Source organism: Ceratotherium simum, chromosome 11 (genome assembly GCF_057802395.1).
Source record: "Ceratotherium simum simum isolate JZ-2026a chromosome 11, ASM5780239v1, whole genome shotgun sequence".
In the NCBI taxonomy this organism is placed as follows: Eukaryota; Metazoa; Chordata; class Mammalia; order Perissodactyla; family Rhinocerotidae; genus Ceratotherium; species Ceratotherium simum.
The window spans coordinates 22529201-22547771 of NC_141910.1; the positions used below are offsets into that span (position 1 = coordinate 22529201).

Here is an 18571-nt window from a genome sequence, read left to right on the forward strand (position 1 = left end):
ATTCTTCAAATTTATTTTACTAATTGATTTATTTCCAAATTGACTCTATTTTCAAAAGAATGAGTAATTTAGGTATTATAAAATCAAAGCCATTAATTCAGGACAAAAACATGAAACAAAAGGGAAAAGCAAGAAGAAAATTATATCAAGAAATTCTGGCAAAAGAAAGCTGCAATAGGGACCGGCCTGGTGGCGCAAGCGATTAAGTGCGCGTGCTCAGCCTCAGCGGCCCAGCGTTCCCCAGTTCCGATCCTGAGTGCGCACCCACGCACCGCTTGTCAAGCCATGCTGTGGCGGCATCCCATATAAAGTGGAGGAAGATGGGCATGGATGTTAGCCCAGGGCCAGTCTTCCTCAGCAAAAAGAGGAGGATTGGCAGATGTTAGCTCAGGGCCGATCTTCTTCACACACACACTAAAAAAAGAAAGCTGCAATAGGGTACTCTCCCTACCTCACACCCCTCTAACCCTCCTAAGGACAACTCTGTGCTTCTTAGCAGGCAGGGCTTATATTTAAGCTGACAGAGGGAGGAGGGGAGAGAGAGAGAATTGTTTTCCTATTAAGCCATTCAACAAACATATTTAACACATTCAACAAATACTTTTCCTTTCAGTATATTCTCAAATGTTCTGACCAGTCTAGTTTATTCTAATGATTTGATTGAAATAATTAACAAATGCTACAAGACAATACAGATTGCCAGAATCTTAAAGGTAAATAACTCCAGAAAAAAAGTTATTCAGGAAAATAATGAGAAATGCTTCTCCTCTGCTATAGCTACTAGCTACAAACTGTCTAAGGATATACTGTATATAACTAGCCCTTTTGTTTCAAGTTCACAAGGAGCAACTTGGAGAGATAATAAAATACAAATGTGTTCATTATTGTTGTCTATGGTCCTTATGATCTCAATAACATGGTAATGTAGTTAGGCCTCCTAAGATTTAGGAGACAAGGAGTTTCTATCCTATTTCTGCTACTATTACACAACCTAAGAAATGTCTTCTCTTTACCTTTGTTTCCCAGTAATGAAACATCAACGATTGTCAACCAAATTTCAAAGGCAAGATAGGAAGAGGAGTTACAGAGTATCTGTGTATTGCTCAGACTTTCTCCAAAATAATTTTTATTTAAAAACAAGTCTATCTTAAGGCAAAGAAGACTATTCTTCAAGCACTGAATTATTTTAAAGTACCATATTTATCAGAACACTGTTTTATCATGTCATTGAACATAAGGTTATTACAATAATGACACTCTATTTCATTAGTTTCTAGTTGTCACAATGCTGATAAAAATCAACTATTATACCTACTTTATGAAAGACCACAGAGACATAACTAGGCAAAAATGCCTCACTGAATTCACGATATAGAAAAATTAATGACTATATTATAAAGAAAATATAAAGACTATATTATAAAAAAAATTTTAGAGACAAATCAGGTATTAAAATGGAAAAAAATGGGTAGGATAATAGATTATTCACAGAGAGTTGTGAAAATCTTACTTATTTTCTGGAGAGCTTAAAGGTGTTAAAGTAGTAAGACAGTTTTGTATCCTCAAGCTGAGAACTTTCTATAGCAGATCTGAAGTGTGCAGGTAAATTATAATGTCAGCAATTCCATTTTAACAAGATATAATTCATGAAAATATTCTATTTGCTTTTCTTTCAGTACAAATGCACCTATATTCAATTACATAATGCAAAGTTCCAATTCTCTACACAGAAATAATTTAACTTAGATTTTCAAGAGTCTTGTTTGTTTATTTTTGTAATTCACTCATGATTGTCTTTGAGTAAAGAATTATGTAGGAGCCTTCAACACATTAACTGGTCTTTCAAGCTGGCTGGTGTGGCAGAAAATTAGAATGCCAAAAATCTATTTCATTATAAGAGTAAGAAAGTTTTATTCACATATTACTGAGAGAACAGAGAAGAGAGACAAGCGAAAGTGGCAAATCGAAAAATCTTAAAACAAATCCTTTTCTATTAAAAGTCTGGAGTATCATTAGAACCTTACTGTAAAACAATTACCCAGTCTCTGTTCTAATGCTTTTTGTCAGGGGAAAAAAGGGTCTCATGTAGATTCATAATATCTTGTATGTGCCAGTATCTTTTACTGCTGAATTGCTATGAATAAACATGTAAAAAATTGATCAAATACACTGCTGGCTTTAAATTTCTCTAGTGCAGTATTAGAGGTTTGTTTTGATACCTGACTGTCTTGTTTATCAGCTTCCTCCCTCCAGATGGCAAAAAATAAAATTGAAAGCCACTTTGGTTGTCTTTCTCTCTCACTCACTTTTCACTCAAATGTGAAAGACATTTGAAGGTAGCTAGCAGGAAGAAGAATAAACTAAATGGCTCTAGCAATTAGAAGACACACTACTGTGACTCAGTAATAACTACACAAACCATATGCCATCAAATTCATTCAGTATAAAATTAGTTCAGACTATTTTTTAGTTTATAGAAACTAGAACGCACAAGGCTGTGGTATTTTCCTTATGCCTAGAAGTCTCCTTTTAGTCAACTTAGGTACATCTACAAGGACATATAGTTGTTGGAGATACAGTAATCATCCACTAAAATACTTTCTATCGTATTATCAATTTTAAAAGGAAATGTCTATTACAATGCAAAAACATTATGCTACTGTTTACCTTCCTTTAATTTTAAGGTCTTTTTGATGAAATGTATACATTAATTTAAACCTCTAACAAATTTAAACTTTTAAATGTTACTCAAAAGTGTAACTTGGGGCTATATGCTAGTGCCTTCCATTTGCTGTCTACAAAAAGCACAGTAGATTAAAGAAAATAAGATAAAAGGGTGACTAATACCTAAAGTTATAAAGTAAGAAAATGGGTTATCCACATGAGTAGTGGTTTTGCTGCTTGTATCATGTCACTCACCTATTTTTCAAAAGTTGTAAAAACACCCAGTGGTCTTTAAAGTGTTCTGGGCAAGATTTCATTGAAAATCTGATTTAAAAAAAGGCGGGGGGGGGACCTACAGACACAAACTTTTACCTACATTTGAAAGAGACCTCAATCTTCTGAAGTCCATCCATGCAAGAACCCCTAAGAGTCCCAAGACTCGAGGTTAAGAGCCTTTGTTTGGTTTGATAGCAAGCTGGCTGTGGCATCTGTCACCAGTGCAGGCTACTGCCTGCCTGCTGAGGGAATGATGATTTCACAGATCCAAATGGTTGGGTAAGTGACTCCATACTTCAGTACACATCTGAATGAATCAATACACTTCAATACACATACTTTCAACACACTTTCTGAAACCTTTTGCTTTAGTCAAGGTTCTTTAAAGAACTAAACCTGTTCTTTAGTCAAGCATATTCAATTCCAAATCTAGTATTCAAGAGATTCCAATGATTTGGTCTGTTTTTAACCTAATCAATTAATTAAGTACTTTCCTTATTCCCTCAAGTTTTCCTTCCAAGTTTATTTTCCACTTATTTGTAAAATCTCTATCATTTATTATTAGCACGTATTGAATTCTTACTATATATCAAGCACTATGCTAGATGCTTTTTTTATGCCTTTAATACCTCTAATCCCAGCTATCATTTTGTAAGATATCTCTGTTCTATAGATGAGAAAACAGAGGTTCTGAATGGATAAATAAGTATAAAGGTCATATTTACACTGGTAGTAAGTATGATTCAAATCCAGGTCTAGCTGAGCCCAAAGCCTTGCTTTTCACACTATCCAATGCTCTCCAACTTTTCCTCTCAATTACCCTTAACAGTAAAGGAGTAGGACGCATACCTCTGAGCACCTTGGAGGTATAACCAGAGGCAGCTCAATCAAAACATGACATTTCTTTGAATTCATGTTTCATCTTTAAAATTCGTATTACTTTTGCCTCTTTTTCTGAAATGATTCCGTGGAGATTTCATTATAAAAATACCTTAAAGTACATATTAGAGAAGAAAATTTACAGAAAGATGGAAACTGCCACATACCTGTAGGGATAAACAAAGGCATGCTTGAAAAGCTGCTCCTAAAACATTCTTGATAATTTCAGTTCGTATTAACTCATCTACCTCTAATTTCTATTATACTTTTCAGCTATCATTATACATTTAGCATAACATATTACTTTATTCTTGTTTCATGTGTGCATCTCTCAAACCAGATTTTAGTATCTGAGTAGAGATGTTTGTCTGTATCCCCCATAGTAATTATTTAGTACAGCTAGGCTCCAAACTCAGTGCCTAGGACAATAAATGTCTGATGAATAAATGGTAAGACGCATGGGCTTCAGAGTCTGAAGACATGAGTTTGAGACCAGGCTAAGATGTTTTCTCTGTGTTCCTGGGCTAGTCACTTAACTTCACTGAGTCAAAGAAATTATAATAATGTCCACGTTAGAGAGGTTTCTTAATGATTAAGTGAGGTATTTTATTTGAAAACATTTTGTATTCTTTAACAAAACTTATCAAATGTTATTTATGATTTATGAAGTTACTATTAATCAGTTGATATAGTTTAATTTTAAGAGGCAGGTGAAGCAAGATCTTAAAGTTAATATATCACATTGGCCTAATTAAGTAATTTTAGAAAGAAAAGTAAACTGTAATAAATTCCAGTAAAGTATACTATCTGTGTAATTGATCTAAGTATGAGGGCACAAAATTATTTTCATAATGGAATACATCTCATAACGTATAAAGTCCTGCTCTATATACTCATCCACCCCCCCATTTTCCAAATCTTTAATTTGCAAAAAAATACATAAGCAGGTGACCCCAATGTTCTAAAAGCCACCTCCCTTCTGCATCAGAATTCTAATTCAGTAGGTCCAAGTTGGGGCCCGGGTGTCTGCACTGTTAAAAAGGGATGTGGATAATTTTAGGTCACTGAACACTGACTTAAAACTAACAACATCAGTAGTTCTTTCCTTTACTACTATTATCCACCATGTGAACCATGTAAATATGTAGATACACAGCAACTATATAGTGAATTTTAAAATTTCTTAATAATCATATGATTCAAGAAAATGGTTGTAAATTACTATAACCCTAGAAAAATCAACCACCCCTTTTAAAACAAAATATTCAAGGAAGTAATCTACTAAACTATATGCTGTTCCACAAAGGAGCCACAATTTCTCTCACCTCTGCTCAAGCTAATCTAGCCACCAGAAGCACTCTCCAAATTCCCTGCAGCTGACTATCAGAAGTACTCAATCTTTTATCTGAAATCTCTTATTTGGATTTTAGAAAGGAAATACAGTGACCGCGCCTGTATTACAGTGCCTAGATTACAGCACATTCCCAACAAGGTCTGAGGTAGCACCCCATAATCAAACATATTAATATTTCTGTAGCAAAATGAATAAACATTCACCTTAAGTAGACTAAATACTACAAATGGGCTCGCTTCAGGTCAGGACTGGTTTTGCCAGCAAATGAGTTTGAACCAAATGTCCAAAAAACAAACATTTTTAAAAGTCTTTAGGTAGTACAAATTTTGAATTTTGAGGTTACAGATAAAGGACTGTAAAAACTTTGTCTTTTAGGTTTCAACTTGTATATTACTTTCACTAGAAAGCTTCACCTTATGCACCAAGACTGGGTTAGGTACTCTTTATATGTGCACATTTAACACCCTATACTTACTCCTATCTTAGTGGTTGCCTGTATATCTCCCCCCAGATTGTAGAATACCTGGCATCAGGAACCACATCTTTTTCACTATTATGCTCTCAATAACTAGCAAATGTCTGCCACATGGTATCCATTTAACACATAGTAAATGAATAAGCAATTATATATGACTTTAATCTAGTGAAGTTTTATAATATTGCTCTTGTTTATCTGTAAGGTGTGATTAACATCAATAAAGATGAACCTCTACATAATAAACTGGGACAAAAATCAGAAAATCTTACAAAAAAACTACCTAATAGTATACACATTGTAAGAGTATGAAAATAGTGCTTTGTTGCTGCAAAGTAAAACTCTACCTTAAATTTGATAGCTAGCACATTTTACAAAGTAAACTACTACATGAAATAAATTATCTAACATGCAGTAGTTTACTTACTATTTTAACACAGGGTTTCTTTCATTACACATAGATACATACTGCACAGTTGGACTTTAGATATTAATCCATGTGAGGTTTCTTCCTGTGTCAGGAATTTTAGAGTGTAGGATCTGTTGATGGAACTTGCTTTCTTCTAATTAGTATACTCTAATAAAATCGACAAATAACCAAAATGACAGACATTAGGCAAGATGAAAATGGAAAACTAAATAAGCAAATAGTAGGTAGTTACACAAGAATCTTAAGATTTTGAGGATTCTGACAGGCTCAAAGCATGTATGATCATTCTTAGGCATACCTTTCTTTTTTTTAAGTGCAACAGAAGTTTCTCCATTATTTTCTTTAAAGCCAAAGGGTCACTTGAGAATAAAGGAGATGAAATTTTCCTCCAGAAACACAATCTGAAAGATTTCTGAACTAGAACATACTACATATTTAACATAAAAAAAACTAAGGAGGAAAAAAATGTATATACATGGACTTTCTCTGAAATTTAACCAAATGAGGCTGCGCTGGCTGGCAAAGTTTCATCTAACTACTAGCCATATCTAGAATACCCTACCTAATATAAACAGACAGCCAGTCATCTTTCACATAATCATATATAACAGAAAGTTGACAGGATAATTAAAATACTAGGGAAGCCTGTCTGAACTATGAGCTTCCTATTCTAAATGCAGGAGTTTAATTCTGAGGGGGTTGGGACGAAGGCTTGTTGCTTCTAATATTAAGCTAAATTTCTTCTATGTGGAAACATGAACAAATAATATCACTTTTCAAGAAACAGAATAGCTAATTTTGAACCTTAGGCCTATCAGGTCAGAAAGATCATTTAAAAGGAAGTTAAGTTTACAAGAAAAAAAAAAATTCCTTTGTAGGTAGATCACCTTTTCTGACATGCCAGTATCTTTTACCAAGTTTGTAAACTGATGGTGTTCAAAAGTGGCCTTCATTATTTACAGATGGTGTAATCTCATTACCTGAGATTAACTTTAATCTGGTTAAAACAAAAAAAACAAAGAAAGTAGAAGAATTGATAAAATAAGTATGGCAAAATACTAAAGATTGTTGAAGCTGGGAGATGGGTATATAGAAGTTTATTTTATCCCCTCTACTTTTGTGTATGTTTGAAATAATCTTAAAAATTGGAGAGTTTAAAAAATTGGGTCTTGATTAGATTTATCCAAACTGCTATATCTGTATGAAGGAAAAGATTAATAGAGGTCCTCTATAGTATACTGCTTTCAAATTTCTGAATTATTTAGAAATCCAAAAGGGTCTAAGACTCGGGTTGTAAGAAAAGAACAGGTTTAAGAAGTTTATACCAAAAGAATGGCCTAAAAGAGACCTAATAATACAGGGCTCTTCCATTTATCATTCCTCAAATGTAAACTGGTCAGTGCTGTGTACTCAACTCTCTGAGCAACTAATCACTACAGCTAAGCACATGAATTTTCCTGCCATCTAGTAAGAGTGAGAGAATTCCACTCCCTCACTTCCTTCTTGACCAACTGCAGGGAACAGGCTGGGGAAAGAACTGCCTTCCTAAATACGAAGTTAAATGAACTATAGGGGAAAAACATTTAGCACATATATAGTATACAATACTAACAAATACAGATATACGAGCACTATTGACTAAACTACTGTTTAGTCATTGGGTTAAGGGAGGAACAAAAAGTGGAGTATGTTCCTAGTGGAAGTTTGAACCTCCTTTCCACCCACTCATCGTCACTTTCACATACAAGGAATGTCAACAGGAATTGATCAGGTTCAACAAAGTTAACTGGATCACATTTCTAGGGGGTAGAACATTAATAGGTGGGCTATAAATAGGACTATATTAGGGCACATGTTGTCCTACCCTAAAAAAAGCTGGGCCTTCTCTGATTGGTACTTAAATTATAAATTGTTGTATTGGTTACATGGGGGAAAAGGATGCTTCTAATTTTTTTTGATGTGAGTTGTGGTGTTCTTACATGTACTATTCACCCTTTGGAACTTTGGAAAAGTGGTATTTATGAGAGGCTTGGGGCTGAAAAGATAATTCTAGTTTGAAGTTACTGAAGAAGCTACACCAGTTTAAAGAAGTACAAGCTATATTTCCTCAAAAAAATGTCCAGTCTTTAACAGGCCCTCAGAGTGAGATCCGTTGGCTGAGATGACACAAAGAAAAATAATTAGAGGAGAGAAGAAGCATTTATATATATTTTTTCCTCTGAAAGAAAAAGTAGAGGTAATTTATCAGAATACAACTTTGTGAGATCAAGACTGACTTGATTTCAGAGGACAATTCAAACCTAAATTTAATAAGGCCAGAAACATTGTGATTTTATATTGTTTGCATTGTGTTGTTTGAGCTACTACATCATCTCTATTCTTGGTATAATCTTGTCAGGTGAGTTTGGTTGGGCAAGCAATCTTGTTCAACATAATCCAATAAAAGAAACAGCACAGAGGAGGATTTATAATACTGCCTTGGAATTAACATAATCAATACCCCATCCTACACATTTAAAGGGCCTCTGGAGGTAACTCAAATAAATGACAATAAAAAAGGCACTGAGGAGCCAAACTGCCCATCTCACTTGTCACAGGAAGAAACAGTGGGAAATACTGGATTGGTGGCCCCAAGAAAACACATTTTGATACCCCACTGATAGTCTCTAAGGAGGACACAGCACCTCAAGTTGATCACATGCCTATTATTAAATTTATTGGGTTAATGGTTCAAAAAAAATAGAGGTCTATTGATCTTTAGTGAGGAGCTCACGTTTTGTTTTGGTTGGTTTGGGGTCTTGTTGCTCTTTCTCTCAATTATTTCATCAAGAATGGATACTACTGTAAACTCACCATTGTCTTTCTTACTGATTTTTCTTTCTTCTGCTTAGAATGTCTTTTTTGTGTAAGTCTGTTTTTTCTTAAAAACTAAGCCACTTCCTCCAGGAAGTCTTCCCTGACTCTGCCCTCCTTTACAGTCCTCTAAGGATATCTTTTTTCGTGCATTTCTTTCTTTACTTATATGACACCCTCACTAGTTTATAAATTTTAGGAGGACAGGCTACCTTATGCTATCAAATATAAGTCTCCATTGGCTTTTAAATGATATACCATTATTTTACATAACACTAAGAAAGAAAAAAACACTACCAGTTATAATTGTGGGACACCAAAAATGTAAGATGATCCCAATTTCAGAGAAGTTAAAACGTGGGGGAAAAAATATGCATCTCAGAATCAATGAAATTCTTCATGTTTTAATTGACTTTGTATTTTCAATAGTAACAAAATGTCTAGGCATATAGAAAATACACATTAAATGTTTACAGAATGATTAAATGAATGAATTCAACCAAGATTTGTGCTTTTCATCAACACACATTTTTGGATTCATTCAAAAACCCAAAGAACAAAAATTTTTAGATTTTTTGAAACTAAGACCTATGGATATAATTTACAAATATACTGCTTCTGATTTTAGTTAGATAACCTAAAGCACCAGAAAGGAAAAAAATTTTGTTTTCTAAATATAACTGTTATGACTTCACATAAAAAAAAACAACACACTGTCAATTGCCTGGGTGAACAAACATTATTACACATTAAAGTAGATAAAAAAAAGAAACAGGTTGCTTTGTGGTATCTATTCTTGATAATCTACACTACTAATAAGAAAATGTACTGTAAATAATAAAGGATAATTTAAAACTCATTTATATTTGTTTTTGAAGTATATTCATATATTCATATTGTGACTAGATAAACACAAACATAGACTATCAGGCCCAGAGGTAGATATTAGTAAATTACCAGCACTTGATTAACTTCAGAAAACAAACTGGTTCTTAATCTTGGATTAAATTTATAAGGAGTAGATGCCCTAAGTCAGAAGCTAAAAACTTTAGAAAGATGAAAATATTTTCAAGTTTAATCCAAGTGAGCTGTTTACAAGTTGCCTTGTCATTCCTTTGAGATAATGGTGAAGTCTAGAAATTGAGAGGCATAAGTGATATAAAGGAGTAGAAAAACTAAAATCTTACGACAATAAATTTAGAAATCTAGCTTCCTTTCCTTTATATTTTTCTATGCCCTCTAGAAAGAATATCATTAAAAAAGCTACCCCTTACTGAGCTAGATGCTTTACATATATTATTTCTAATCTTCAATCACCTATGGAATAGATATTAATACCATCATTTTATACCTGAGTACACTGAGGCCATAAAAGATTAAATAACTTGTCCAAGGTCACAAAGCTAGCAGTGGTAAAATCACCTCTAAGTTTTGACTTATGTGTAAGTAGCTTTTCGGTCCAAAGAAGAAAGCTCACAAAAAATTGGGAAATCTTCTCTGTGACCAGAAACAAAAGAACCAATGAAAAGAAGACAGTATTATCTCAATTTACACAAAGAGGTAGGAAGGTTGCTTTGAGAAAAAATATTCAGAATTCTGGTGACTGATAAATTCTGGAATTCCATTTTGTAACGTCCAGCAGCAGTCAAGTAATTAATCCTAATACTTTTAGACTGAATATGTACAATAATTAAAGATTACTTTTACTAATCTAATGCATCTATATCTCACAGGTTTATCACTAAAAGCACATGAAAAACTTCTGTATGATTCTACAATTTCAAATTATGTTTTTCCATCTTTGTCACTAAGGGAGGTAGTTATTGCATAGGAGTTAAGGGCAAAGGCCATGGAGAAAGACAAGATGGATAAAATCCTGACTTCTTAGCTATATAACCTTGCACAAGTTACTTAACCTCTCTAAACCTCACTTTGTTTGTAAAATAAGGTTATTAATATCTGACTCACCAGTTATTGTAATGAGTAAATGAGATAATGTGTATATAGCATTCCACATAGCCCCTGGTGTATACTAAGTGCCCAATAAATTTATTTGAGTAATATATTTTGGAGACTTCTCTGTTTTACCAAGATATGTTATATCAAACAAAAAACTTGAAACATTTTTATTGACTCTGGGATTGCAACACAAAGTACAAAGACAACAAAGGTATTAAAATTCCATTCAAAGAGCAAGCCTTTTCAGGGTCAGAACAATTTACCAACAGACTTTCAAACAAAACCCAGATTTTACAAGAGAAAAAGACAGACTTGAGTCCTTTGAAATTCACTAGCTCTTCTGTATGTAATGGGGAAGCACATTTAAAATGTAAGGCAGAGTACAACATTGTAACATGTCACTGCTAGGGAACAGAACTTTCTCCAGACTAGAGTCAATTTCATCATTCACCACTGAGGGGAGCTGCAACCTAGGAAAAGGTTTATCTAGAGTCTTTTAAGGTTCTTTTAAAATTTTCTCACAACTTAAACAATATTCGTTTAATAAACTCATTAAAATATCTTTTAAATTAATTTGACAAGTATGCCTGAATTCTCTTTTGGAGACCTTATAAGGAATAAGAAGGTTCATTATATCCACGTAACAATAAAGATAGGGGGATCCCTATCCCCCTTCCCTGCTTTTACTCCTTAGCACTTATTTAACATACTATATATTTATCATATATTTAACACACATTATATATTTCTATTATCTAACATAATATATATTTCCCACACAATTTTTATATCACACATGCACGCGTACACACACAAACGTAAGCTCCACAAGAAAGAGATTTTTTTATGTTTTATACACCACTTTATTTCCAGTACCTAGAACAGTGCTCAGCACAAAAACATACTCAGTGAATTAACTGCTGCTAAATGAATGAATGAATACTGGTTCATTTATTTGAAAGGTTAAAAATACATTATTAGATGATGTCAAGTAAAGCGAACTGCTACAACCTAAAAAATGTAATGTCTACTTATATCAAACTTGGTTTAAAAGAAAATATTTAAGAACAGTTCTTTAATCCCACAGAGGAGTATATAGACAGAGCTCATGAGAATGGCTTGTTTAATATATGTCTATAGTAGAATCCTTCTTATGCGATCTGAATGGCAAAGGGTGTTGGTCAATTAAAGGGGAGAATCATGAATATTAATACACATTTTTATTTTGTTCAATACATATTAATATGTTCATTCACCAGTTTTTATGGTCTCTTGAGTATAACTTTGTTGATTGTTGATGTTCTCCTATAATCAACACTCATAATGTATCAGTGCATTTCAATTTCTTTTAAATGAAATGAATACCTAAGGACAACAGAGAAGCAATCTGAATGTAAAATTCTTCCAGATTTTTATAAAATTTTCCCAGTTTTTTAGTTTTATTTCCACACCAGATTTGACAGCACTTTCTAACAACTCACTTTTATCAACCCTTTCTAAAAGCATTTAACAGTTTTCATGAAGTAATTCTTCAAACTAATATTTCATTGGCCTATGAAATATCTAATTAAATTATACAATTACAATAACAGGTCAATAGCATTACAAGAAGTCTTGTAAGGGGTCAAACGCAACTTACAACTCACTTGTGAGAGCAGAAGTGTGTAGGAGTGTGTCAGAGAGTAGCCTACTAACCATGTTGTCACATGTGGGCTTTAAAACCAGGATGTTTTACAGACAAAATGGAAAGTATGAGGTAATCTATGTAAATTAAGTAGAGGGTGATCAGAAGAGTTTCTACTGCAATGGCATATGGATCCTTCACATACAATCTCAGTGCCACTAGCGTCTACTTTTTGAATTTTTCTTCAATATAGCTGATGGATGCTAACGTAATTCCTCTTTTAAAAAGAATAATCCTTACAGGATATTGAGTTAAACTATAACCATTCATTCACTCACTCCTTCAGCAAATATGCATTGAGTACCTACTACACAAAGGGACTATGTTAAAAAAATCGTGGTGGATAAATGCAACAGAACTTTTCCCCTGTTAAATTTACTTATCCAAGCAGGGGTCCTGTTAGCATCTCAGAAAATTTACCTAGATTTTTCCAGAGCAGGTAAAAAGAGTAAACACACCTGCATAGGTAAAGAAAAAAACTATTCTCAAAATTCATTTATTCTTCTGAATAGGAAGCTTGCAATAGTACTCATAATCCATTCCAGAAATAAAAGTATACAGAAAACATATATGCTGATATTGATTTTTTAAAGAAAGATATAAATTAAGGAGTTATTGATTCCAAAATGTTACACTAGATAATTCTTTTAAATATTTCATTCTCCATGAACTTGAAAATCAAAAATTCGATCTACAAAAGGATAATTTTCAAAAATTTTGTTTATAAAAATATTCCTACCAACTAAAAGTCATGGACCTAGAAAAGCCCTCTGAGATCATTTAGTAGAAACTCTTCATTTCATAGATGAACAAACTGAGTCCTAGAAAATAATCTACTCAAGGTCACCAGCTTTGAAGACACACCATCAGGATTTATACTCAATTCTAACCCAATCCAAAGTTCTTGTCTTCTCTATACTATGACATGGTAGGAAGAAAAAAGCATTTTTTTCAACAAGAATATGAGGAGGCAGAGGGGAGGTAGAAAATCTTCCAGCTATTAAATAGCATAATGATGGCTGAGAATCTCCACAAATGCAGTGTTCTCTCCATAATTCAAAGTAAGGTCTTCAAAATCATCTGATGACATAGCAAAATTTAATCTCCAGTAATAGCTCAATTAAAATATTGGATTTATAAAGTGTTATAAATAATATGAATAATAGTTAAAAGCCATCTATATTATTTTTATTGGATTTCTGTAATCTAATTTATTAACAAACATTTGGAGAGAAGGAATGCTAATTATTTTATTTTCCATTTTCCTCCTATGGCCACTCCCTTACCTGACAGTCAGATTTCCAGCAACTTCAATCATTTGAGTAATAAAAGGCAAATGAGCAAAATAAGCTTCTGAGCTTAAATAAATATATTCTTCATAAAAAAGATATAAACATACTCTTCGACTTGAGAAATACATACTCCACTATGGAAATGATAATCCAAAATACACCTCTTTATCTCATGATCCATTTAAATCTCACTATTTTAAATTTCAATATTTCTCTATTGACCTTTAAAATACCTTTATAAAATATATAACACAGAATTTAAGAAAAAAAATTTTCCTAAAATCCTATAGATTTGAATGCCTTTTGCATTCAAACCTAATCTATATCATGTAGCTTTATTTTTTTCATTTGCACCTTTCAGTAGGTTTGTTAGTTTATTACTTGTTCTTCAGAAATTTGGAACTGGTATGCCTCTATCCTAAGATTAATTGTGTAATAATAATACCTTTCTAAACAAATGTAAAGTTAGTTTTTACATAATTTTACCATTATTTACAACCCAAATTTAACTGGTTAATTCTTTAATACATCAAGTTAATAAAGAGACTTCAGACATATAATAGAGCCATGAGTACTGAAAACCAAAAGACCATCCATTGGGGAGAAGCTCTTGACATGAGAATGAAAGCTAGATTTTGAGGCTGTAACCAATTTCAAGAAGTCTAACTTTGCTTTTAAAACTTCAATGGCTACTCTAAGTCCAATATTCAAATCTGTCACTATAGAAAAGCCAGACTTGTTAACATATGTGAACTTTTAACACAGTAACATTGCTTGATATCCAGCCATCAGAACTCCCCCTACTGTGTTTAGACCTGATCTCCCTCCCGAGCTTCCCAGATCTTCAGGTCTAAAAATGGCCCAGCCACTGTGGGAAAGGTGAAAGATTCCTTTTATCATTGAGAAACGAAACAAAGTCAGGCATAGAAAGGAAGAATATGCTGCAAAGCATGTTACAAATCTGTTATAAATATATTTTAGAACTTTAATGATGATCATGATAATGATGACGATGACAATGATAAAAGCTAATAGTCACTGAAATTATTTAATACCAGCCTTATAAATTTATGGCTGAGAAGTTAAGAAACTTAAGTACGATCACAGAGCTTGTTAAGTGGAAGACTCTTGAACCCACACTCTTAACCACTATATTTTCTTTGCCTGTCTTTCCTAATCCCCGTTCAGTAAACATCTACTGAACACCTACTATCTGCCTGCTAGTCACGTGGGATTCCACAGTATGCAAATTAATTGAAGATGATGATTAAAGCACCAATCTAGAATCCCTCAACCCAAAGAGTTAAACATATACTTTTTTTTAAAGATTTCAAAGGTTGTTCGTGATTTCATTCAACAAGTGTTTAAATGAGCATTTGTATGTGAGAAGCACCATGCTAAATGCCGAACAGATAAAAACAAGAATAAGACATAGTCTTTCCCTCAAGCTCCAAACAGAATACAAAGAGTACACATATATACATAAGTCAGTATTGAAGAGTATTTTTACTTTTATAGTTTTAACAAAAATACTTCCTACGAATAATTCTGCTATTGGCTATCATTTCATTAAAAAAATTCTAAAAGCTACAAATCACTATTTAATTTTCATAAGGCAACATTCCTCCTATCACCAAAATGCTATTGTACCTTAGTAATGTATATAGTCAAAAATGTGAAAGGTGATGGAATTTGCAATTAGCTTACATTTTCTATGACAAATGTCCACTCTTTATCTTCAAATTCCTCTGCATGAGGATCCTGTAACAAAAGCAAAATATAAAGTTGAAATATATTTCTTTAATCCAATCAATCCAATTAAGAAAATAAACAGCCTTGCTTTTAGCTTTTACCAATTTTTAAAAAGGGAGAGGCAGAATGGCCTACTCTTATGAAACTTCCATAATTTCTCTATGTTTAAATCATTATTTTATATTAAGAAATTCTCTATTTTACTTATGTTGATGCATATCATTATCTTCCACCATTGCATCTATCAAGACGAAAAGAAACTGGATCAGAGACTGATAACTTAGTGAGTGAACTATTAAGAAGTACTTTAAGGGGGCCAGCCGGGTGGCGAAAGAGGTTAAGTGTGCACGCTCCGCTGTGGCGGCCCGGGGTTCGCCGGTTCGGATCCCGGGCGCGCACCAATGCACTGCTTGGCAAGCCATGCTGTGGTGGCGTCCCATATAAAGTGGGGGAAGATGGGCATGGATCTTAGCCCAGGGCCAGTCTTCCTCAGCAAAAAAAGAGGAGGACTGGCAGATGTTAGCACAGGGCTGATCTCCTCACAAAAAAAAAAAAAAAAAGAAGTACTTTAAGATATTAAATGCTCATATAAAGCCCTGTCCTCGTTTTTAGACCTGTAAGTATTTTAAACTGAAAGTACCACTTGAGGTAAGGTTTTGTTCAGTGAAGAGGTTATGTAAACGTCTGGAATTTCAAAGCACTACAAAGGATTTCATAATCTACACAAAAACGATAAATTGGCATGGGCTGTTGATACCCCCATCCCCCCGCCCCCCCCCCCAATTACCCTGGAAATGCCTCAGAAACCAGAGAAAGGGTAATGGATCCTACAACCAAATGCAAATTTTTTTTTAATGAGGCACACTTTTTTAAGTATTTACTTGACAAATATCTACTGTGTACTTATTATATAAAGGACTGTAGAGGTGTTATATAGATTCAAACACAGTTGTCATTGCTTTCAAAGGTGAACACAACAACTAATGTAAATAAATATGTGATGATTGAAATACATGGTTTTATCAGATTAGAAAACAACACATCTTACAGGAATGAACAGGAAAAGCTTTGAGAGAGAGAAAGCATCTGGGCTAGGTGGGATCATACAGGATTTGCACAGATACTAGAATAATTAAAGGCAACAGAGTATAAGACATAAAAAGGAAAGTAGCAGGGTCGCATCATACGTGCATTTAACTTATTAAAGTCCAACTCAATGTGTTAGAGGCAGGGGAGGGATGAAGGTACTGAGAGTGAGCAAATATCTAAATAGTGCAGGCTTTTGGCTCAACATACCACTCCAAAGTGAGTGCACATAGATGGGGAACAAGCTCTGTTACTCCCCTACTGAGTCTCAGGTCCCACATGCTTCTCAGAGGGAAGCATCTTATTCATGATTGATTCCACTTTAGTCTATTATTAATCTTCTGTTTCTATTGCCACAGGTATCATGGGTCTTTATCACTTTGTGCCTAGGCTATTTCAAGATAAAAGTGACTGCAGCATTCTCTCAATCTCTCTGCCATCCAATCAATCCTGTACACAGATTAATTCTCCCAAATCATAGTTCTGACCATGTTAGTCCGAACTCAGATTTCTTTAATGACCCCAACAACCTATGGGATAAATACCTAACTTTATTTCTGTTTACTTTTTTACTTAAATAGCGTGGTGGCTCACTGATTCTGAGCTGTACTGAGGCAACTATTTCTATGAGTAAATTCATACAGATGGGATAAAAACCTGCCAAAAAAGGAGTTTCTTTGGTGGTGATGGGCAGGGTGAGGTAGGAAAGGCTAGAAGGGAAAAAGAGGTCAAGATTCTACTCGATTTGTTTCTCCAGCCCGGCCCTGCCCATGAACTAGGTTAATGAAGAGAAAACATTGTAAATAAGGGTTGAAGGAGCTTTTCCATGAGGGATTTAGAGCACAAACAGTTCTACTTTAGAGACCAAGTAATAGAGCGTGACACAATGCTTAGAAAAGAGACATCTTACCACCCTTCCTGCCTGCTTTCCCCCTCCGTCATTTTGTTGAGGAATGCAGCATAGCTCCAGCACAGCTAGTACAATAAATAACAACAATACGAAATATTTACTGAACACACACTCTGCCCCAGTTGTTGTGCAAAGTGTTTTAATCATCACAGCAACTTATGAAATAGGTACTATTTTTATTCCCATCTAACAGAACAGAAAACTGAGACCTAAAAGATGTAACTTCCCACAGTGAACAAGTACTAAGTGTTAAAACTATGTTGCAGTTCCAGGTCTGTCTGACTTTTAGCCATGTTGTTGGTTCAGTTTTACCACTGTGCCCCCAGGAAAAGTACCTGGCACACAGTAGGCTCTTAAGAATATTTGATTAATGAATTAATGAACATATATCTTATAAATTAACAAATATTGAACAGTGCCTTATATATGACATATATTAATTCTCAAAGTTAGGGAAACATTTTTTAAAAACACAGATGACGTATTACCCCAAAAGAATAATTTCAATGGGACCAAGGGACATATCTGATAGGGCCAAGTCATTAAAAAGATGTAAAGGAGCCACAATAATGCTCAGTTTCAAACCACTTTCAAATGGCATATCTACACAATTAACGATTTATATTATTGACTAGACAAAAACATTTGCAATGAAAATTGCTTCTAGCTTGAATCAATTAAGTCTTCTTTGTATCCTACTCTCCATCCTCTAGTGTCTCTTTTCTTACCACTGCATTGAAGAGAAAAATTGAAAATGGCTTAAAGAGCCATTTTCCTTCTCAAAACCTTAAAAGCCTTTTTTTTTTCTATTTACTAGAAATGGCTATTTTCAATCTAATTCAAACTTCCAAAAGAAGCACTCAGGCTAAAGAAATTAATTTCTCGTTAAATCATGGAAAAATGAAACATACTGATAACTTTTTAAAAAAACACTTTGTCTAAGAGCACACCTCTGTG

The 18571-nt window shown here is 33.9% G+C and overlaps 1 protein-coding gene across 5 annotated transcripts in view; it reads right to left on the minus strand.

Moving 5' to 3' along the window:
* The window catches only part of EHBP1 (EH domain binding protein 1), a 345468-nt gene that overhangs the window by 249950 nt on the left and 76947 nt on the right, over window positions 1–18571 (minus strand). For all 5 annotated transcript variants that reach the window (XM_087436678.1, XM_087436679.1, XM_014791477.2 and 2 more), the window contains exon 5: window positions 15574–15627. In XM_087436678.1, the coding sequence (XP_087292804.1) occupies window positions 15574–15627 (54 nt within the window). The remainder of the gene's footprint in view (window positions 1–15573; window positions 15628–18571) is intronic.